Source organism: Thamnophis sirtalis, unplaced genomic scaffold, assembly GCF_051295495.1.
Source record: "Thamnophis sirtalis isolate CommonGarterSnake01/CBP01778 unplaced genomic scaffold, rThaSir2_p1.2 scaffold_6, whole genome shotgun sequence".
NCBI classification, from domain to species: domain Eukaryota; kingdom Metazoa; phylum Chordata; class Lepidosauria; order Squamata; family Natricidae; genus Thamnophis; species Thamnophis sirtalis.
In genome coordinates, this window is record NW_028261386.1 from 83,848,281 (window position 1) to 83,873,171 (window position 24,891).

General features: G+C 32.7%; 1 protein-coding gene across 4 annotated transcripts in view; it reads right to left on the minus strand.

The window, feature by feature from the left end:
• Positions 1-1,454: 1,454 nt before the first annotated feature.
• The window catches only part of STXBP5 (syntaxin binding protein 5), a 150,668-nt gene continuing 127,231 nt past the window's right edge, over positions 1,455-24,891 (minus strand). Inside the window, exons 19-28 of one of the 4 annotated variants that reach the window (XM_087718317.1) lie at positions 23,701-23,766; positions 21,416-21,475; positions 21,270-21,317; positions 14,370-14,420; positions 11,389-11,628; positions 9,836-10,205; positions 7,543-7,708; positions 5,141-5,252; positions 2,622-2,842; positions 1,455-2,210 (exon numbers count right to left, since the gene is read on the minus strand). In XM_087718317.1, coding sequence (XP_087574443.1) covers positions 2,169-2,210; positions 2,622-2,842; positions 5,141-5,252; positions 7,543-7,708; positions 9,836-10,205; positions 11,389-11,628; positions 14,370-14,420; positions 21,270-21,317; positions 21,416-21,475; positions 23,701-23,766 — 1,376 coding nt within the window. In that variant the 3' untranslated portion in view covers positions 1,455-2,168. The remainder of the gene's footprint in view (positions 2,211-2,621; positions 2,843-5,140; positions 5,253-7,542; positions 7,709-9,835; positions 10,206-11,388; positions 11,629-14,369; positions 14,421-21,269; positions 21,318-21,415; positions 21,476-23,700; positions 23,767-24,891) is intronic. The other 3 variants (XM_087718318.1, XM_014073880.2, XM_014073881.2) reach the window with 3 other exon arrangements.

Sequence of the window (24,891 nt, forward strand, 5' to 3'; positions counted from 1 at the left end):
CTTTTAATGTGGACTGAACCATATTACAGATAAATGCATATCCAAATAATATTTTGAGCCAAACCATTGCTTAACCAACAACAGAAAATTTTCTTTTGGCTTAAACTTCAGACATGCATATCAAATAATTCATTCAACATTTGCAGTTTGGGCAAGTGTTTAGAAAAATAAAACTCAAGCCTCTGAATGGCCATATACTGGCACTTGCTTAAATAAAGCCTAAACTAATTAAGGCTGTTTACAAATGATCACAAATTAGTCACTATTTCTGATTTCCAACATGACAAACATTTCTTAATTATGTATTTTTCTAAATATTTTAAAATAAATTATATTTTATAATATGGCTTTGGTGCAGCCTTTATTAGCTAAAAATATACTGCTTCAATTTGGCACATCTTAAATCCCTCCTCTCGTACAAATCTACATAAGAATCTACCAGTTTCTAAAGTGGTAAAATATTGAGTGCTTTGAAAACAATCCACTCTGACTTTAACTTTATTGTGTAATCTATGCAGTGAATCAAAGGGCACTTACATGGAAGAAAATTCCTTTCAAATTAAAAGACTTGTTTCCAAGTAAGCACCCTCAGATTAAGGAGCCAACTTCTTTGTTGATGGGTTTGACTTAGAAACTATTTTGAAATTAAATTCTGTTTTTTTCCTGAATATATTTTAGTACAATGCAATTGATAAATTGTGAAAGTTGTACCTTAAGAGTTCAACACTGAACTGAAGACAAGTTTACCTGATTGGGCATGTAAGCTAGCTACATACCTGATATTTAAATTCTTACACAAATACATTCTGTTAAACACACAAAGTAAGTTTTACAACATGAATTAAATTTGTATCCATGTAAAAATTTTTAAATTGATCCAGCTATATTGGCAGGAAAATTATATATATATATATATATATATATATATATATATATATATGTATGTATGTATGTATGTATGTATGTATGTATGTATGTATGTATGTATGTATGTATGTAAAGATGACAAATATGTATCATTGCAAGAGATATTTTTACGTTTCACATTAGACAGCCATAACATAAATGAAAACTTTTAGCATGATGTGCAGGTCAATCACTTGTGTTTTTATGATGCAAAATAACTTATCATCTTATTTTTTTACTTGATGCTGGCTGCATGTGGACATCACAAAAAACATGGATTTTTATGAGAGAAATGAGCGACAGCAAACCTTGAGCTTATATGTTTCTTTCTTCTGCTTCTCAGATATGGCCATACAAATTGGAAGCTTTCACATCTGATTAACAGCAGTTTAACGCTATATGGTCATATGTGGTCAATCTTTCCTAAAGTTTATTGAAACAAGCTAGCTTCAAACTGGATTATGAAGATGGCTTATTTCAGACCAGTAAGTCACAGGCATTAAAAGTAATCTTGTTGAATATGAACAAAGCCATAGTTAAACAAAAACTGAAGCAAAAGCATGCCATGGTTTATTATGAAGTCCCAATGCAGCAACAATATAAAGATGCAAAGACAATACTATTAGATCAGGGGTCCAAGAAGAGATTATGTGACTGCATTTGAACTATGTGTAGATTCAAGATGGAACTTCTGTATTTCCAGTTTATCAGAGCAGAGAAATGGTAGCAGAATAAGTCATTTTCAGACAGCTTTATGAATGTGCTTTTAAGGAGGAAAGGTGTAGATCAGTTAATAGTCCCATAAAATGAACTTTATTCTAGCTCTTGGACCCCTGATTTATTGCACCTCCTGGAGGAGGATGAAACACTGGCAGCAACAACAATAGCACAAAACTTTTGGCATGTGAAATATTAACACAGGATAGATCCTGCATTGCCCCTGCTCTTTTGATTCCAAATTTTCTATTTTTGTCCGTGTGTTCTCTTTGCCATCAATTCTGTTCTCAAGCTTCTAGTCAGCCCACAGATAACACACATACATGCGCAGATGCGCAAACACACCCTCATGATGTGGGTGTCAGTTTTAAATACAATGATCCTCAGTTAAAGCTGTACAACTGAGGTAAACCAGTGCATAATTTGTGCTAGGAAACATCTGTACCCATTGGCTGACACCCTTCCAGCTTTGCTGGTCCTGCAGAAGTTAATGAAAAGATTTTTCTTCAAGGTAAAGTTATAGAGATGTATTTGAGAATGTGCTGTCAGAACTGGTACCATTTTTTATCCTTGCATTTCAACATCATCTAAAAGCAAAACAAAGGAACAGAATATATAATAATGCATCTGAGAGAATACCCAATACCATTTATTCTAAAGACTACAAAGTATCTATTATTAATGACATTATTAATGAGTGAATAAATAATTGAATAGATAAATAGTTAAAGTGGTATAGAAAAAAATGAACCTCCCAAATATAAATTGCATGAATTCATTTTCTTAGTTTCTGCCTATATCAATCAATTAATTTCAATAAAGATGACCAGGAAAGACCATTTGATCATAACTGCTGACATAATGGGAATATTCACATTCCTTCCCCAGAATATCCACAATGAACTAGTTTTCATGGTGCTCTATTCAAACTGGAAAGAATAAACCAAAAGAATTGGCCTTCTTGTAAAAAAGGCAACTGATACCGGGGAAGGACATACCTCATGTGCATGCTTTGAGAAAGAATCAGCACTAGTTAACATGGCTGTTGTTCGTTCTTCCAGCTCTCCCAATTTTTGCCCTCTTTCATCCAATGCTATTCTGGCTCGTGCCAACTCACAAACTATTCCTGATGCTGCTCCTTTGACTCCTTCAATACCACCAGAACCTGGTATATGCTGGGCAAGGCTTCTTGATGCCTTTCCAGCTGTGGATTCACCAACTGACCATATCAAGAAAAAAAACAAATTATGTTTGCATTCCTTTCAGAGGAGAACTTACTACTCGTAATCAAAATTACACATTAGGAGACATGAAACCATATACTTTATGATAAAACCAAATGAAAATTATGTGTTTAAAATTATTCAATAATTCTAACAGCAATATATAGCCAATATCTTATCCCTATTTAACTATATACATTATTTTAAAAATGTTATTTGAAATTACTTAGAGGAAGTTAATACACCTATGAATTGTATGTTCCTTATCCAATTCATAATGAAGTAGTAAACTACAAAGTAAGCCTTTTCTGTTACTCAGTTTGCCCTTTGGAGCACCCTTGCCCCCCAAATTAGATTGTCTTTAATTTGCTGGCTTTTCAGAAAGTTCTTAAGACCCAGATGTGTTCCAGGCATGGGGATTGGAGTGTTAGTTAAAGCCCTTGATGTGGCTTTTACTTGTGTAGATTGGTTTGGCTCCTCAACAGTCCTTTATGTTTTATATCATGTTCTTCACTTCATGAAGTTAAAATGTATGGATTTCAACAGCATTTTAAAGTTGCTAAATTTGAAAAACACTGTTTTACATTATGCTGCAGCATTGTTTCTAAATATAAAACAAAAGAGAAGGAAAGAAAAGGAGGGAAGTTGTAACAACGAAAGGTATTATTTCAACCACCTTTGTCTTTGTCTTTATGAGTCAGAAACTGAAAAGTATTCAGTAAAACTACTAATGGTTTGCCATTATTTTATTACCAATAAAAGAGAGATCAGTATTATTATATTTTAATAATATTATATGCATTGGAAGATTTTAAAAAGTCACTGAATATACATGACAAAAGTGGATTGCAATGTGTGTCAGCATAGTTCTGACTCACAGTAATTTGTAATATTTTGCTTAAATATAACATCAATACGTTTCAGTGCCTCAATTTCTAGTATAATCTTCTCTAAACTTTGTAAATTCCTATTGGTAAGATTTTGATATTTCTGTATCTTTTTTTAATTAAAGTTCTTTATTTTTCCATTTTCATAACATACAGTATAATCACATGTATACTATTACATAACCAACAACACATTGTATTATGAAATGTTTACATCAATTCATCTTACCAACAACTCCCAAAAACCAATTATTGGCTCTTCTGCTCTCCATACACCATATTTGTATTTTGTCCGTCACTTTCTTCTCCCTCTCTCCTCTCCCTCCCTAACTCCTTTCTTCCTTCTGTCATCCTTCTCTTCTCAACTTCCCCTTCCTCTCTCCTTCTCTTCCCTTCCCTTACCATTCATTTCTCTCCTCCTCCCCCCCCCTTGCCCTCTCTCCTATCCCTGCCTTCTTCCCTTACCCTTTTCCTCTACTTCCCACCCTTCATCTCATTTACTTGGTGTATTTCAGCTTCTGAGCAAGCTCCCTTTTATGTTTTTGGTATTTATAATTCTTTTTCAATATACATATTTAATTTTTCTCCTCCTTTTTAGTAAAAAAAAAGTGATATAACAGAAAAGTATACTTTTCATTGTGCTTTTAACCCCCCTCCTGCCCCCCAACCTAATTTTGGTCGAGCTGTAGACCTGGTTACAATTCCCAGCTATTATCATTATTATCTTTATATAGTTATACATCATTTTTGTATCTTGAACTGCTTTCACTTGTTGGAGATTAATAAATATTTTGCATTTATATTCAGAAAAAAATCCAATGTCTTTCTAATAGGTAAGTACTTGCAGAGATATTAATTTCTGTTTTTTGAGTACCTATTTAAACTTTGCATTTGAATTCTTTTAATGGTATTTTTTACATGCAACAAACTATGTATTCTGTTTAACACAGAAAATGGAAAATATATTAATGAACAATAATCTATAAGAAAAGATATAAATCCATTTATTTGTATCTATTCTAGGAGGAATGTTTACAGGATACTTGCTCCCACATGTGTAGTTGGACTTTAGTGCATCCCACGGAAACTAGAAATGCCTTTTTTCAGTTTTCTGTCTGGATGGAACTAAAAAAGTGTTTTAACAAAGACTCTATCCCATTTTTTAAAATTACGGACACTTTTAAGTATTGATACAACTGTATGAATTATATATTAAACAGAACCAACCCCATCCTTTTATAAATGAAGCAACTTGTATGAGGAAATAAACAGTATATTTCAGTAGTTTCTATTACTTCAATTTCTTTCCATACTTTCAGTTTATGTTGGACTGATAAATTGTGTTTAATTTTCTATTCCCCTCATATGATATATTTGTTTTAAAGAAAAATGATGAAATCAACTCACAGAGTTCTTCCCTGTCAAGTGATTGCGCACCACCTCCAAAGAGACCTTTGAAGAACCCTCTGTTTGGTGCTTCTGGTGTTTCTACAGGTGTGAAGAGCTCACCCAACATTTCCTTTAAATAAAAATCATTTTAAAGCATATCAGAAATTTCTTCTTGGATTTTATTAAAAGCAAAAGGAAGGCTAATATCCTGTGGCTATGTCTCCCAATTTTAGGGTCTCTCTTCAAATGTTTCTACATTTACAGTATTTTAAATATGTTAAAATTTGATCCTGTTGCTGGCCTGTAAAGGAAGAGTAGGACCAGATTCTGCAATAATCCAGTTCTGATTAGTGAGCCAAATTTTTTTTATAAGAGCCTGTTTTCTTCTTCTTCTGTGCAATCCTGATGGTCTGTGTATAAATTTCAGATCACCGACAAAACTTGGTTCTGTTTTTCCTGATAAAGCAGTCTGGTTTATTCAGGCAGAAATAGGAGTAAGTTCTGATAGCACACTAGCCCAGAATTCTGGCAAAGTCTTCCTTTGTGAAATTATTGTCATGGCAATGACTTGCAGACAAAGCTACATCACTATAATGGCATCACTTGGAGAGACACAAGTTCTGTGCCCAAATCTTTGTATTACTCCACAAAGTTGGAGGCTGTGAAATACAAAAATATTAAATAATATCTAGGGTGAGCCTTCCAATGCAAGCAGCAGGCCCTTTGGTGCCCAAGAAGGAAGAAAAGTATCCACTAGCTGCAAGGAACCATCATACCAATTCTCTGTCCCTTGTGCATTTTATATGAATTGCTTCCATCAAAGTGATCGTGATGAACGCTAGCAAAGTTGTTCATGCACCATTTGTTCCTATGATCATGAACTAGGAGGAACTAAGGAAAAGGAAGTCCTTTGAGGACTCTGCAGATCAGACTTCCTCACCACCTCTGATTTTCTTGAGCAAACCCCTCCTTCCCATTCATCCTAGAAATACTACACTATAAAGCCGGCATATCTTACCTTTGGCCCATGGGTTGCATGCAGCCCTAGACACCTAGTACAGCTTGTCCTCAACTTACAACAGTTCATTTAGTGACAGTTCAAAGTTACAATGGCATGAAAAAAGTGACTTAGAGGCATGTTGGGACAGTGGTTAGAATGCAGTGTTGCTGGCTAACTCAGTGCCAGGTGATCCTGACCAGCTCAAGGTTGACTTTCTATCCTTCTGAGGTCGGTAAAATGAGAACCCAAATTGTTGGGGCAATAAGCTGGCTCTGTAAACCACTTTGGGGGGGGGGGGTAAAGCACTATGAAGAGGTATATAATGCTAAATGCTATTGCAATTTTCACTTACGACCATTGTAGTATCCCCATGGTCATGTGAAAGAAATTCAGATGCTTGGCAATGGGTTCATATTTATGATATGGTTGCAGTGTCTCAGGGTCATGTGATCACCTTTTGTGACTTTCTGACAAGCAAAGTCAGTCAGGAAGCCAGATTCATTTGGCAACTTTGTTACTAATTTAACAACTATAGATGATTCATTTAAACTGTGACAAGAAAGGTTCTAAAATGGGGCAAAACTAATTTAACAAATGTCTTGCTTAACAGAAATTTGGGACTCAATTATGGTTGTAAGAAATGAAATGGGCAGCAAATACATTAAATAAATAAATAAACAACATGCTATAAGGCTTTATATATGTCTTCCTCACATCCTGCTTCCCAGTTTCCAATTTAGTAGACTTGCACAGCAACTGCATGTGCCTTTGCTTTGTAGCACAATGCCAGAATGCCTATATCCAAGTTGTACATTTCTCCAAGTCTGCCAGATTGTGCATTTTATATATCTACAGTTTGCGAAGTGGAAAAAGATGAAGATCCTTCTTTTCCCACCTCACTGAGGTGTACTAGCCAACCATTCCTCACAAAAGAGCAGTGCAGTTTTCAACCCCCTTGAGGGTTCGGGAAGGAATGTGTGGATGTGCCAATGTTCCTTGGACATCACGTTTCCATGCACAAAGCAGGTGTTTTGCAAGAACCTGGTCATGCTGGGTCAAATTTTCAGAGACCATCTTTGCATGGGCAAATCTGCCACCAATTGGCAACCCATCAATTTGATCAGAGTCCATAATTTGAGAATAATGGTTTCATCTTGTGCTCATCCCCAACTATTATAGGGTGTAGGTAACAGGATTTGATTTACTTTCTTCTGAAGGAAAAATACCCGGTATAATGTTACACTTGGATCCATTCATTTGAATACATTAAACTGAAACTTTAAGATGCATATAAAATATGCATGCTAAAAAAATGTATGCTGAGATGGAAGAGAAAACATACACTGCACAGCTATAATTTGTAAATAAATAACACATTCTTCAATAAATGCTTTTCAATAACAATACATTTAAAAATTACCTGCAGGTTTTCACATGTTTCTTGGCTATAAGTAATTCTCTGGATTTCTGTAGGTGAGACAAGATATAATGCCTGCCCATTGTTGGTGAAGCAAAATGTTCTGGCTATCCTCATGTTGGTAAGTGGTAAGTAATATACGTCCAATAGCGGCCTTAAACTTGGCAAACTTGAAAGAATAGAATTAAAATTTGTTAAAATAAATCACAGTATCTTATTCTAGTCTTCTTTAATAAAGCTTTATAGCATAATACATTTTATGGTCTCATTTTCTTTTAAAAAGTCATACATTGTTGACTCCATAGCCGAACTCCATACAAAATTCTGCCTAAACAGGTTTCAACGTGTTTAACAAGGGGTCCATGTGACTGTGTGCATAAAACAATTCAACTGTTTATCCATGTTAAATCTTTTGATGTTAGATAATTGCATCAGATATATGGAAATAGTAAAGAAAATTTCCAGTACAATTGTTTAAATAGAATTTGGGAGCATATGCGTAATGATCTGCAAGAATGAATATGACTATAAATATGTACTGTAATTCTTTGGACTTTTCCACTTATCAGATGCAACTTCAGTAAATTAAATATCAGAATTCTCAATTATTGTATTGATAATCTAAATAACCAAACACTAAAATCCCAGGCTTTTTTTTGATGGGGGGGGGGGATTCTGATCACTTCAGAAAACTTCCATGTGATGCTTCTAATTCATAACCTACTCCCTTTAATTTCTTCAAGGATGGAACACCCAATTAAAATATATTAACAGAAGCTTCTAATATGATACAATAGAAAAGCACAAACAACTTTATCATTAATGTCACAGAAAATTATGTTATTCTTGCTTGGAAATACAAAGCTGTTCTAACTTCTATTAGCAATACTAATACACACACACACACACACACACATATTGCAATCTAGCCCTTGCTCCTGAGAGTTCCTACCCAGAAAATTTCTGCTACACAATCTGAAGAAAGTTGTCAGCAGAAGGAATCAATTAGACACCATTCTAATTCTGAAGACTAGAACAAATAAATCAAAATGTTTATGGAGGACTGATATTAGACGTTTAGCAACTTACTAAATGTACAAATATATTAAATTACCAAAAAAAAAGAATGTTTGAAAATATACGCTGATATAATTTTTTAGCAGTTATTCAACAGTATAACCCTAAACCTAACTGTGCCATTCTTCCCTAGGTTGTTTTAAAATATTATTGCTTAAGTCATAATATCAGAACATCTTCCCCATAAGAAAGAACTACAAAGTTTGGTGCTTTTGATCAGAAGCATTATAGAGATGGGTAAAATAATGATTTGGTATATGAAATGAGGAGAGAAATGTTTTAGTTTTTCTTTCAGATCTCAAGATAAAGACAATATATCCCAAACTAATTAAAAGTTTTTAATGTAATGCATAGTTAATAGTATTTCCTATTCTACAATGAGTTGATAATTATCAATTTAAATGCTTTTTAAAGGGTATATAGAAATAAAACTATTAAATAAAACTATTATTTCCTGAATTATAAATAACACTCTTAGTGGGGAACAAATGAAAAAGAAGCATTATTCTGATGTTTTGCTTGTGAGTTTCTGGACACATCTGGTTGGCACGCACACAGAATGCTTATTTGGGTGAGCACTGGACAGCAGAGGCTTTCTGGTATTCTTTTAGGCCTAGGGTCCCAATTAACTTTTTGCTGAGGCTTTGTCATAACCTGTACCATATGGAAGTGCAAAGCAAACAGTTATAAACCCCAATTGGAGGGGGGGGGAGACTTAGATTTTAAATCACTGTTATAACAGTTCTACGTCATGACACAGTTTTTAACTTTAATTTTAAATAGTTCAGATTAAATCAAGAAACCCACTCCTCAAAATGAAAACAGCAAAAAGAAAAATTCAAAAATATTATGTAATTTTAAAAATTCAAACCATATCACCCAAGTGAGCAAAGTATAGTTTTATTATCAAATTAACCAGAATGTAAAATGAAGGACTAAGGCATCTGTCTGCCTGCATGCACAAGAAAGGGAACCAAAGTATGATTTGCTCCCTTGCTTATCTACAGACAACACACGGGGCATTATAAAAAAGAATTATTTCTAAGGCAACATAAGAAAAAAAAAACTGAAGTAAAACAGATTCTAGGGAATCGATCCCATCTAGGGACAGATTTAGATATCTATGTAACCATATTAATTTGTCCCTTCATATTTTTATTTTGTAATTTATTTCCAAGAGAACAGATACACTTTCTCCTTTTAGCCATTAACACCTTACCTAAAAGTCATTATATGTCCATTGGCACAGAAACAAGCAAGACAGATACTGTTACTGAGTGCCACTATATCTCCGCGAAGGACAAATGAAGTCTCTGTTATATTTTGCTTATAAGTACAGTTCTGTGAGGGCAGTGATATAACTTTTGCTTGCTTTTCGGAGCATATCACTGCATATTGGTTTTCAATCATTTCCTGAGAAGAGGATGGAGATACTGAGACAGGCCGACGTTTTTTCAATTTATCCTTTTCATCCTTGTCTTCAGGAACATTGTGTTCTCTCCAGGGTTCATATGCAGGTGGAACTATTGATCCTGTTGTGTCCAGAAAAGCCATTCTTAAGACTGCTCCTTTAAGTCTCAGAATAGTTCCTAAGATGAAGAAAATAGTGATATTTCTCAGTGCTGTGCATAGCTCAAGGGTATTTTCTTTATGTTTTAGTAGATACTTTATCTGTAAAATACTGTGATATCTATTCTATTCATAATAGACTACATGCATGTCAGACATAACACTTGAAACAGAAACTTTCTGAATTAAAAGTATTTTAAATAATTATTAAACTGCAAAACTATTAGAAACCTGGACAGCTATTCATAAACACAAAAATGAATTTCTAATCAGTTTTCACTTCTTGTTAAAGGAAACTTTGATAAGATAGGTAACCTTTGTTGTCACTTTTTTCTGTAAACATACTGGCACACATTAAAAAATGAAATTATACTGCTCATATATATGTTTAAAGGTTAGTTAAAGCTTTCTAAAATCTGAAATATAGAATCTCTTAGGAGGCCGGTAGATTTCCTTGATAGAAGTTTGAAAAACAGGCATGAAATGGCATTTCTTAGTGGCAGTGGTTGTGCTGGGGCAGTAGCAGCCGGCTGAGACAGTTGAAGGCCCCGAGTCTCTATTTTAGCCTCTGCCACTGCTACTGCTTTGCACAGCAGCCAAAGGGGCATATGATTAGGGGGAAATAGGTAGCCAGAGGCTTAATAGACCAACAAAGGATTGGTGTCATGCTGGAGTATTGCTGCTCCTGTGTGTGAAATGACAGTGACCTTTGTCAGTAGTAACAATCTCTCAAGAAGAAGAGATTACACACAGCATCATTAGAATGTCTTTCCTTTCCTAATTTTTTCTTCTTAATGTGTTTTACAGTGAAATTTTACACTGATTTCATATTTTTATTTAAAAGGCTTTTATGGTTTGTTGACTTCTTTTACTTTTAAGATTTTATTTTTAAAAAAATATTTAAAGTCCAAATTTAAAGTAAATATGTACATTCCAAAACCAAGCTGGTGAAATCTTTATTAAAAAGATTACATTAAGAGACATTTATGATAAATTTCCCTTTTCTAATTAAATGCATACTGATCAAAAACAATCAGCCAAAGTTTATATTTCCCCTCTCAAATTTTTCTAAAAAAAAAAAAAATACAGACACTTCTCTGCAGATTATTGCAGAATAAACTAAGAGTTAATAATATACAGTATCTTATCAATAATAGTAAAATCATTGTCTTGCTAGCTCATTGTTTCTTGTTAAATACATACCACTGGGGGAAACAATTACTGGTTGAAGCAGCCTTTGTTCTCCTCCTGGCGGTAAATTCAGTGCAATGACTAAAACGGTGCCTAAAGTAGTCCCAACCCACAAGCAAGGTGAAGGTGATGTATCGGCTTTTCGAGTGAAGGTCTCACAAAAGTGGAGAGCTGAAATTGCTTCTCGGGATTCCTTATCAATGCTTGTTACACTAGAACTTCTGGATCGGCTGAAGGAATTGTCTCTAACATCTGAAAGATTTTGCATTAATTAAACATACTGCAACACAATATTGTTGTTTCTATTTCATACTTTACAGAACATATTACATACAGTATATCCACCTCTAAAATCTCAACCTAGTAATGTTAGGTTCATATCTGACATTACCTTTTTAGGAGTACGCTTAAGATTTTTAAATTGTATACCTGAAGTACATAGAATTGATAAAAATATATATTTATATATTTGGAAATGTAGAAACATGCTCATTAGACAGTTAATTGACTATAGCTCCCTATGAACTGTAGATCCAGTAGTGAACCTGGACATGTATGGTTTACTTAGGTCATACTACACAGTAATATTTTGAACAGAAGACTAGCCACCACGATAGTTTTCTCAAAAATAAATGTTACATTATACATGATGTACTACTTCAAATATACACAGCCAATTTCATTTTGATGAAAACTAGGTGCAGCACACTGGAATGGAAAACTTCTTTCAAATCTGTGTCTCTGACACATACACACACACAAATATAAAACTATGAATTCCAGTTTTATTGTTGAACAATCATTATGATGGTATTTTTAATCTAAATTCAGTAATTTTGATTAGTGATACAAAAAGGAAATAATTATATGAATGTTTAATTATTGGAAACAGCACAGAAAAAACAAAACAAGCATAGTTTATCCAGAAGAAAATAAAAACCCAGACACTGAAACATGTATCAACAATCAACCACGTAACCTACTGAATATGGTTTTAAAGATGATAAGATTGGAAAAGATATGTTTACAGAATAGTAAAGGCTATTAAGATAGTGATAAAATATAGTAGATGTACCGAAGCATAATTAAAAAGAATTCATGTGAAAAATCTGTTTGAAGTTATTGGAAGGGAAGCAGCAAGTTATTTGTTCACCATCTTTTCAATATCATTTTGAAGATTTAGAGCCTGTCTTGTAAATTTATAATTTAATCTGTAGGAAGCAGACTGTGATAATTTTAGAGAACATACTGGATAAAAAGGTGTTTACCCTAGTAAAGCTATATTATATATATGCAATGTATACAATATAATAGATGCAATATCAACACATATTGTGGGGTCACAATATGCCAATTGAGTAAGCTTTGCATAGGGAATTAATATATTCCAGATGTGAATATTTAATTATACTATTTATTACTGCCTTAACCTAAGTTGTAAATTTAATATTTTTAAAAACAGTAATTTTAATATAGAGAGCAGACAATTGGATACAGCTATAAATATATTCTCAACTGTATAAGGAATATTTGATTGGGCAATTCTAGTGTGTTTCAAAATAAACCAAAATATTCAGTGAAAAATTAAGGCTCTTCTTGGATAAACTCATCACTCTACACTCTGAAAAGTACTATTTATTTCACTTTTTAAAAATATAGTGAAAATGAATGGAAAAACAGAAGAGCATGTTAAACTTTTTGGATATAGATTGACCCAAGTAAAAATAATCCAATGCCTCATAAACAGATACTACCCGTTCCTTGTACAATATGGCTCTTCTATAAATTTCTTTCTTACCTACAAACTGCAGTATATCCCACAAATCTTTTTATGAAACTTTCTAAAATTTCCAGAAAAGGTTTTGAGGCTTTCTAAAGAGACTGACAGAATAAGAATTGGATTGCTCCCAATCCCAATTCCACTTTTTCCAATAAAAAAAAAAAATCTGTTACCATAAACAGACTTCTGTTTATACTCACTGCCCAGATCTTATATCTTTGGAACTATAAGAATTCTTGGTCCTTAAGATCAAAATGTTTTGCATATTTTGTTACAATACAGTCAGCATGTTTTTAGAATAGTGTTTTATAAACTGTTATTGCTTTTTAAATAAAATAAAATAATTGATAAAGAGATGAAGAATTACGAAAGTATCCATACAAAATCTTACCATAAACAAAAATTGAGTGTTTTATATAAAACTGAAAATATGAATTCAGCCTCTTTTCACTAAGTTGGTATGTATTTTTATTTGCTTTACATGATAAAATACTTTCTAAAAAGAACTTACAAAGTAAGGGCAAAATAACAACATTTCAAGAGATTAGTTGAGTTGTCCATAAGTAATTTAAGGTAGCAAAATGCTTGAATAAAGTTATTCAAACAGATTTTAAAGTGAGTTCACTCCACTTTATTACTGATATATCCTAGATAATAAAATGTCATAATAAAGAAATGTTAACATAAATTTCAGTGGGGCCAGGGTATATTTAACCATGAATTATATATCTCCATTATTTTAATGTCTCATGGGGATAACATTTAATGTCTCATGGGGATAACATCACCCGAAAAAGCTGATACTCTCCACCAAATTTATGGCTAAAGTGAGATTTGTATTTGCATTTTCCATCTAATTACTTATTAGTATTATTTATATCAAACTGAAAATTATGTACAATTTCTTTATATTCTTGTTTTCTATTGAAAGTAATATTGTAGGTTATGGATATAAAAAAATAAACTATGAAGAAAATTATATTTCTGTGGGTGAAATTTTCGTGGCTTTTAAAGAGGAACATAAAAGTAGTTCCAAGTTGAGGGCAAAGAAATTGTAAACATGCACTGCATCAAATCTTGGAACTGAACAATGAAAAATAAATGGAAATTTTCCCTACTTAGATGTGTGAAATTTCAAAATACACAGTGTGTATTTTATAGCCTTTTGAAAGAGTATAAACACCATTAATACAGGCTTTGAACAAATACTTACCTAACTCAGGTTTCAGTTCAGTTGGTAAGCTTAATTTTCTAGACATCTTTGCTGAAAAATAATGTATAGTTTTGTAATAAAACTAGAATTATTGTATTTTCAGAGAATATGAAAAAATTAAAATTGTCATTTTTCAAATTCAGAATTCATATATTAGTTCTAAGCAAGGAAGTATGTGTATGTAAACAAATATTTATGAAAAGTTTAATTACAAAGGTGCAATGAGAGTATGACAATTACTTTTTCTGGAATTAAAGCAAGTTAAAAATACTAATATTTTAAATTATTAGATTTTCAAATGTCTTTATTGTGGCACATTAGATATTCTGATTTATATTTCTGCTCTCCCAAATACATATTTTAATCAATACAATCAAGATGGAGCCAAAGTTATTTAAATATATTTTTACAAGACAATATTCTGTCCCAAATATTGCAATTCTAAAATGGCAAAGATCACAGAAAATTGCCAGGTGATTGAATCTTCATAAGCTCCTGAATGTTAGAAAGATTTTCAAATTTATAGGAAAATTAAAACACTACAAAGGGTAAAATATAGGGCTACATAGGGCAATTAGAGATATACTATGGGAGAAACTCCTAGCATATTTATAAATGATGCTTTTTGACAGCCATAGCAGACATTGGGATGAGTGAGCATTCTCCTTTCAATGACCCACTATTCTTACTCCTAGCTTGTATAGGGAAAAGGAAAAGAGGTTTTCAAAAAGACATTCTGTCCCTATTATTGAGGACAGATATAACCTGAATAAAGAGAATTCTATTATTTGGTTATATAATACAAGATTTATCCCTTAAAGCTTGCAGTTGCTAAGAATAAAACTGTTTATTAAGGCATCTTGTGATACAGCTTTTTAAAAAATAAATAAATAAATAAACATGTTTTACATCAATAAATAAGGCAAGGCCATGCTTTGCAGGAAAATAACATATTAAAGAAATACACTATAATGGTTAAAATCTAGAGTCAGAAAAGGTGTAAAAGAATCTAAATAAAAAAGCCTTGTAAAATAATTAGAACTGTAACTACTATAAACATATCCTTTTCATCAAGGATCCTTGGAATTACTGAACTGTTTCCAGGAAGTTCTACCAATTTCCCTTCTTCTTCAGGAAATACAAATTATGCTAATAAAAGGCCTGGGGGATGGAGCTTTCTAAGGCTGTTATTTGCTACTGCTTTTTATTTTAGAGTAATTAATTTGGCTTATAGGTAAGTGGAGTAAAATTATTGTTTTATGTTATGTAAAATCACAGTTTGGATTATATTGCGTATATTGCTTTATATGTTGTTAGCTTAAATTATAGTTGAAAGTAGTTGTAGAGTTTAACACGCTCTCTGTATTAATTTAAGAATCTAGGTAGCTTAATCCTTATTAAATACAATTTTGACAGAACTTAATACAATTATCTCTTTTTATTTTTACGGGAGTTTTCAAAATCCACAATGGAAAGCTTTTCACCATCCTGAAGACAGACAAAGACAGCAACACAGGTTCATACAAACTTGAATCCACACACGCAGTTTAAAAAGGCTAAATTTCTGTAGGCATTAGAAATCTGAAGATTGGAAATTATAATTAGTATACAGCAGTTCTCCATCTTTTTCCTATTAAAAAAATTGTACCTTTACTTCAACCATTAGTAAAATATTCAAGTATACTGCACAATAACCAGTAAAAAGTTTACACATGACCAAATAATCTCTAATAAATGAAACCAAAGAGTGTTGACTATTATCTGATTAGATTGATCCAAACTTGGAAATAGTGGCTATACATTTAAAACATACCCCATGATATAATAATCTGATTAATTTTATTCAAGTGTCACTCCCTTTTTAAAACTGCCATCCATACAGAAGGACATATATTAGGCCCAATATATTAAAAGTATGTTGGTATTGAATTATAATCAATATATATTAAAAGTGCTTATCAGGGCAAATTCTATATAACCCACAAAGCAGAAAAAAATTAAATAGTCACCAATGGAATAACATATAAGTCATCCATCTAAATCCTAAATACTGAAATAATAATTATATATCATATACAGTAGAACCAGTGGTGCGTTTCCAATTTTTTTTACTACCGGTTCGCTTGTGCGCACTCATGATTGACGCTTCTGCACATGCACAGAAGCATCCAGGTGGGTGGGTGAAGCCTCCCACTGCAGCTACTACCGGAAGCAACCCACCTCTAAATAGAACCTGTGGTCACGACCATAATTCGTTCCATAACTTTGGTGGCAACCTGATTTGGTTGTGACCCGAACCTAAATTCCCCATTGGACTGTATGTAAATACGATCAATCCGTCCTAGACCCCTACGAACAATATATAAATATTGTAAGTATCCTGTTTGTCTCATTTGTTTTTGTATTGCCCCCTTCCCCATGTGTTTGTTCGCCGCCCTGAGTCCCCCCGGGAATAGGGCGGCATACAAGTATAATAAATACAAATACAAATATTGTTTTTTAAAAGATTTTAAAGCACAGAAACAATTAATTATACCATAGAATAGTAAAATAGTAAAATGTAAAATCCTTTAATAACACTGATAGATCCTCCTGCCATCCTCTCCGTCGTCTTAGGGGCCAGGGTTTTCACAACCTGGACAGGAGAGCTTGGGCTGGGCTGGCTGGCTTGCGCAGTGCTCCTCCTGCCTTCCTCTCTGCAAGGAAACCATGGTGAGAAGAAGCGGCCCAACACATGCCCTCCTTCCATACTCCAAAGCCGAGTGCCAGCCCCCGGAGGACTGAGAGGGGGTGAAGATCCTGACTTCCAAGCTGCCAAAATTCCCAACTGCAGAGCTTGCTTGGCTCTGTTCCCAACCCTCGCTATCCGTGCAAAACAACAATCACAAAAAAGCTGCAATCAAGACTTCTGCAGTGTCACATGGGTCTCCTGGGGAGGTAGGAGAGGAAAAGAGAGGCCGCCTGGCTGGGGAGAAAGTTAATCTTACATAACAAGGTAGAAGCCAGCATGAATGGGATTAAAGGGTAACTTTTAACATGTGGAATGGCAGATAAGTTTGTTCAGCAGATCAGGACTTTCTCTATGGCGTGGAAAGGAAAATTGGTCATGGCCTTGTTTGATCACCACCCAGGTATGCGTTCGTGACCAGATTCAAAAATATTGTGAATGTTTTGGTTGGAATCCGATTTGGTCGTGGTGAGAAGCATTCGTGTCCAGAGGTTCTACTGCATTAGATTTTCATATGTCAATTAAAAAATTTTTAATTGACAGATGGAAATTTTGATCGCACTGAGAAAATCTGTACTGGCAAAATTTCTGTCATTCGATTACAAAAGATAACACTACTTGGAATACATACTGTATATTACGTTGCTACATTACAATATCCCAGGTTCTTGGGAGAATTTGATGTGTAAGAATGCCATACCAACTAAAGAACTGGCCGCTGAGATTTCACACTGTTGTGTATATAACGATTTTATTAACAATAGAAAGTTTTATTAAAATCTATTGATTTAAAATTTTATATGCAAGACTATTAAGTACACCATTTGCTACTTTTATTCTCAACTCTACTCAACTAGTATTAAATACAACCATACCTTGTTTGAACTAATTTTGGCACCATAACATCATTTGTCAAACTGATCTCTCCATCTTGTCCCACTTATAGAAATTTATGATAGATTTGATCCAATGCTTTCCTCATTTTATACAGGAAAAAAAATTACGTTGCCTACTTTATCATTTTTGACAGACATTTGCAGATAAAAACTTTATTTGCTGAAGTTGATTATTGCAATAAGGGTAGAAACTGAACTAGAGATGACTCTTGCTTAGATTTGCTTTCTTACCGTCTTGTTGTTAACAGGATGTTTGGATAATTCTACTGTATCTACATCTGTTTTGAATGGGACTTGAGAAAATAGTATTTATTTATTTATTTATTTATTTGTAAATCTTAATAAACTTCCTTATGGCGTTTGAAACTGCCAATCATTCTCTGGAAATGAAAGTTATTTTTCTCTAAAAACAAAACTTCATGAGGCTGGTAGCTGTAGGAAGCACTTTTTGATAGACCTGTGAATATGAATTTAAGCATTTCTAAAGATTTTTAATCTTGAAAGAAATCTTGTTTAATTTTGACCCTGGGAAAAAAAGTAAAAAAACCCCACCATTTAATAATATAAAGTGATGCTATGAAACATAAAACATGCTTATATAAATCTTGATTTCTGATAAATTAATATAGTTGAACATATATCCATGTATGATTTCTCCATTAAATAACTGGTTAGTAAAAACCCAATTATAATTTACAAAGTACTAATGGAACTAAAATAAGATTAATACACTGAAAGATAAACACTTTATCTTTCAACAAAAAATTTGATGCTTTCTTTCCAAACTATTAAATTTGCTATGATATATTTTGAATCTGAAGAGCAAACATAGTGGAACGAAGTGCACCTTCTAACTTTCCTTGACTTACATGAATCAAGCAACCATTTTCTTGTTTTTCACTGCTATCTTAGTGCTCTGAGTCCTACTCAGGCAAGCAGGAAAACAGATAAAGAGTGAACCATATAGACATCAGGCAAAGAAAAATGAATTCTTTTCTATTCTCTTATGAAAATGAAAATATCACTCCCCACTTCCCAAGAACACTAATTCTAACTCTTATTTTAAGAGGACCATGTACAGAAGTGGGTTCCTACTGGTTTGGCCTGGTTCGACCGAACCAGTAGTAGCTTGGTGGCCTGGATTGCTGGAACTGTCAGTCACCCAGGCCTGCCATGCCCTCGAACCCGTGGGGCCATAGGTGCTGCCATCTTGTTTTGTGCTTCTGCGCATGTGCAGATAATTTTTTGTTGTATTGTGCATGTGAGCACAGTGTGCATCAAGTGTGTGCATCAAGTGTGTGCAGGGCATATCTTTAAGCGAACCAGCAGTAGCGGCTGCTGGAACCCATCTATGACTATGTGTCGTAAGCATAGCAACTGGAATAATTCAGTACAGAAAAGACTTGTAGTTGCATTGGTATTAGGTATCATTGGATACAAAAGTTTACAATATCTAGAAAATTTGTCATTTTTTTTCATAATTCTAAAAAAATAAAATCCCCCCCCCCCCAATTCCTCAGTCCAGTTTAATTCCACCAATTCTTCAGGAAAAATGTAAATCCCTTTTGTGGGGGGAGGGGAAAGTTTCTTCTTTCTTTCCCCCTCCCGAAATATTAGTTTTGCAACTATTAATCTGGAATAATTAGGTGACCAGAACAACTTCTCCATTTATATATTATTTAATAGAATGAGTATTTTTTACTTTTTTCTGCTATTTAGTCAAAGCAATTGCTGCAAGTAATCATAAGTGTCTTTATTTTGAGTAGTTTTATTTTAATTGTAGATGACACCAGACTAATGGAAATGAACACGTTAAAGCTAAGTACTTTTATTGCTTCATAAGTATTATATTACATTGGAACTACTGAATTTACTGCATTTCCTATTTGATCCATCCATCTTTCTCAGTTTGTAGCATTATCTGAATGGCGCAGGATCAATCCAGAAGAACCTAATATTGATGCTCCTAAAATAACATATAATACATTTTTAAAATCTATATTACACTGCTAGTACAACATAAATGTATCTAGCAGATTTGGTTATTATTATAATATAGGATTTTTCAAAATGAAATATACATTTGTTTGTTAAGAGTGCTTATCATTCAATGCTGTTAATATGATTTTAAAAATGTATTTCTGCTATAATACCCATCACCATGAACTTCTACTGAATTCTAATTTCAGAAAAACTATAAGGTAAGAAAGTAACTGATTTCAACACTCTCATCAAAACCTGGAAGTTATTAATAACTGTATCAAACATGCAACCAAATATATATAAATTATTTGAACATTGTCTAAAAGAAAAGAGATAACTTATTAATTTATCAGGTGTGCTATAAAAAGTCAAGTTTTGAATGAGCCAAGCTCTGTGCAATATATATATATATATATATATATATATATATATATATATATATATATATATATATATATATATATATATATATATATATATATATATATATATATATATATATATATATATATATATATAATCTTCTTAGATAATTACTAAAATAATAAAAGTAAAAATGACAGAAACTGAAATATAAGAAATAAGAAAATCCTATATAGAACAATAATGTAATATTAATGTCAACCGAGCACCACTCAATCAAAGTACATACTCTCAGATAAATGGAGAAAGAATTAAAGCTTTAATTTAAAGAGAAAACCAATATCTTTATATTTTAAAATAAAAGTTCAAAAGCAAAATAACCATATCCAAGCAAGAAAGTATGCCTATCTCCCCTGTTTGTTAATTCATCATTCACCATAGTTACATCCTTACAACAGAAGGGTTCAATCATCATTCACATGTACTGCAAATGTTACAATTTTCAATTTATTGTCAATTATATTAGTTTGGTTAGTAGTAATCCAGAGATAAAAATGTGTCATACTTTTATTCTTAAAATAGAAAAGGGATCTATAATGATTCATTTCAAGGTAATTAGATCTATTCAAGAGGACCTAGTTACAAATGATTTATGCAGTAATGCTTACACGATTGAACTTCTTCAATATTTTAAACCAGAAGCCATTTTTTGGTAGAGGAATGTGAGCATAAAATTAGAAAAAAATTAAGAGCCCATCTCCTTGATTAAATGACAAAGCAAAGTATTTTAGAAATTAAGCAAATAAATGGTTAGGAGAGTATTAATTTAATAGTAATGCACTGCAGCTTGCTTTGTTTTACAACTGAATTAAGCGCTGCATAGAATAAAGTGCCAGGAAGGAGCAAAGGATATTTTTTTCTAGTTCCTACCTATATCACTGGCTATCATCTTGGAAAACTTTCTGCTTTTGGTTTTCACTGCAAATAATATTTTGATAGAAAATGTCAATTTACTAAAAATATAAGCTAGTGAAATCAATGATAATACTGTACTCTTAGAAATAAAAATACTATACCCTTTTCTATAAAATTATTCATTTTTTGTTCATCACCAGAATTGTTGGGGGAACCAGAACCTACATGAGTGAAGACAAGAATGAAAGGAATATAAAGAAAAGAGGTTCAAAACAAAATACATACAGGTAAGGAATTGGAACAGATTGTAAAAATAAAGAAAGGACACAATGTCCTAGTCTGCATCAAATGCAATGATAGTCTAAAATATATATGATCACGGAGTATGGATAATTTTCCTATTTAAATTTTTTGTACTGGTAAGAATCTCTATATAACGTTCATCTCTCCAATTATACCTCCTTCATTCCTTTGATGCCCACAGAATTTGTAAAAGGACCTCATTTTCACAGACAACTTTGTATTTCCTATGTCACCATGTCATTATATTTTCAATCAGTCACACGTAATTATGTTTCATTATTTTGGCTAAAGTATTCATTTCCTACTGAAAGGTAATCAAAGCCCATCTATTAAACAAGTGCAGAAGAGACATATTTACTTAATACTCTAAAGAAAAATAAAATTTGACAGGACTATGTTCAACAAAAAAGTTCATAGTGCATAATGACAGACAATATAATGCATATTTTAAATTCCAATGGTAAATTATATATGTAGTCAATCTAAATCAAAAAGAAAATAAATTAAGATTGAAAATACATCAGTGAAAGTTTTATTGCATAGTAAATTATAAAAGCCACTCTTCATTTCAAAGCAGAATGATTTTTCTATTACCTGTAGAAGAGGAATTAAAAAAAAAATCTGGGCACAGTGATTAATTTATATGAGTTTCTTGCTTTTAAAAAAGCTCATTTACAGAACATCTCAGAACATCTGCACAGGGCAAATCTCATATATGTAATTTATAGAAGCCATGAAGAGTAACAGAATTGGCTAATAAAATTGAATTAGTGCATATTCAAAGGTTAGAATAGGATTTTCATGTTAGTGACAAGGAAGAAAAAACTCCATTACATTCTCTAGGATGACTTACCATTAGAAATTGCGATCCTATCTAAATTGAGATGATTCATGCAAAAAAATATATATGAAAATACAAGGATACTTGTCTTTCTATTTCTTCAGGAGTATTTAAACAAAATTTAAAGGACAGCTGCCTTTCTATATATCAAAACGTCTAAGAAATAATATTTTACTTACCTGTAAAATTACTTCTAAAAATAACAAGACCTGATGGAAATACTATTTTGAGCTACTTCTTTCTAAGAATCTACGTTGAATTTTAGAGTATGCTTTGTTTCTTTCTTTCAAATGATAGCTAACTCTATTCTCCAGTATCAGGTAACATTGCAATTAAGCTCAAATAAGTAAGGGACTCTTCTCAAAATTAAATATGTTTTAAAAAGTCATGGGGATTCTGCACTTATTCCAAATTACACCATCTATGGCAGTATGATATTTTTTCCACCCAAAAAATTCTACTAATTTCTAAAGTCCTTCCCAGCAGCAGTGGATACTTTTTATAGTACTTTGGTATCCCTTTCCCTCCCTGCATCTCAGATTGCTGTCACTGTAATAATTCAGGCTACAGGAAAAATGATGGAATAGAATGAAATAAGTGATTGCTACCACCCAATAAAATTTAAATTGATAAAGGTATCATTACACTCATACATTTAAGAAATATGACAAATAATCATTTTATTTAATTATGAATATTGTTGATACCATCACAACTTTTTTGTTTTTATTCTAGATCCCACTTTGATTGTTACAGCTTATTTCCAGAATTTATATATAAAAAATCTTGGATGTCTTCTATATTAAAAATATATCATTCACATATAAATTGAAGCTGATGACAAAGTAAATTATCACACTCAATTGCAAACTTTTGTTTCTGATTAAAGAAAGTATGCTTCTCAATGATAGAATGATAGAAGAAATTTCATATTTGCCTATGGTTAGAAAAACACTGCATGAAATTTCTGGGATCTAAGTTTACTTGAAACTCATATGTCAAGTAATTAAAACACCTCCCCTACATTCTGTAATTATTTTTGTTGCCAATAGTATACATAAATTATAAGTACATAAAAATGGATATGGTATAAGGATAATTCATAAATTAAATCAAGGACAAACTTTTCACCTGACAAAGATGTTAAGAGCACCACATACTTGCTTGAACTGTATATATGAAAAATCATTGTGAAGTTCATTATGAAGTACCATCTGGAACCCAAAAATCAAAGAACACTTACCCCCAATCATATAGCATTTTGAAGTATTATTTAAACTATTTGCAAATTTAATTAATTACCTGAAGTGGGTGACTTGCAACGATCCTCTTGTACTGTAGTACTTTCATTGATATCACAAAGTCCTGCTGCAAAACAAAAAGCATATAATAGACTTTTTCAGATTTTTAACAAGATTTAATTTGGAAAATAAAATACACAAGATTTTTGTTTATTGAGACCAAGTGTATAAATGTAATAAGTATATAAAGTGCAGCTGCATGCGATTAATCTGGAACATAATACAGTCTATGGTACAAACAGCAAATGAAACAGAATAACCACTTTCTGCTTTTTAAATTTAAAACTCCAGAATTCTTCAATCTGGACAACTCCTGTTTTAATTTAAACCCCCCTTTTCAATCTTTGACTCCCATACTCCCTTTACTGTCTCTGGCATTATATTTCCTTTCTCTTTATACTCACAAATACTGTGTGTGGATAGCATATTTTTCTCAAAGTTTTGCAAACTGGTTTGTAAAAGAGTTTTCTATGTTAGAGGACAGATGATTAGCATATTAAATTGAACAGTGCATCCCCAAAAGACATTTTGTAGGCTCTGTCCCCCCCCCCCCCCCGAAACTACAGACCAGAGTGGCAATTTAGGGCAGTGGTTCCCAAACTTGGCAACTTTAAGACTTGTGGACTTCAACTCCCAGAATTCTCCAGCCAGCTCTTGAAGTCCACAAGTCTTAAAGTTGCCAAGTTTGGGAACCACTGATTTAGGAGGAAACTCATGTGCAGCAAAATACCAAGGCAATGATGTAAATGATCAGATGGATGGAAAGAAAATGAAAAAGGCTATGAAGAGCAATGAGAAGGTGAGGGAGGATGGTGGAACAAATCAAGGATGAGAGAATGAAAGAATAAAAACAATCAAGATAGATAGAAATACAGTTGTAAGAAAAAGTATGTGAACCCCTTGGGATTATGTAGAGTTTTGCATGAATTGGTCATAAAATGTGCTCTGAACTTCATATAAGTCACAACAATAGAAAAACACAGTCTGCTGAAAATAATACTACACAAACATTAGATGTTGCCATGGTTTAATTGAACATAACATGTAAACATTCAAAGTGCAGGGAGGAAAAAGTACATGAACCCCTAACTTAATGACTTCTCCAAGAGCTAATTGGAGCCAGGAGTGAGCCAACCTTGACTCCAATCAGTGTGATAATATTGGATGTGTTGCTGATAGCTGTCCTGCCCTT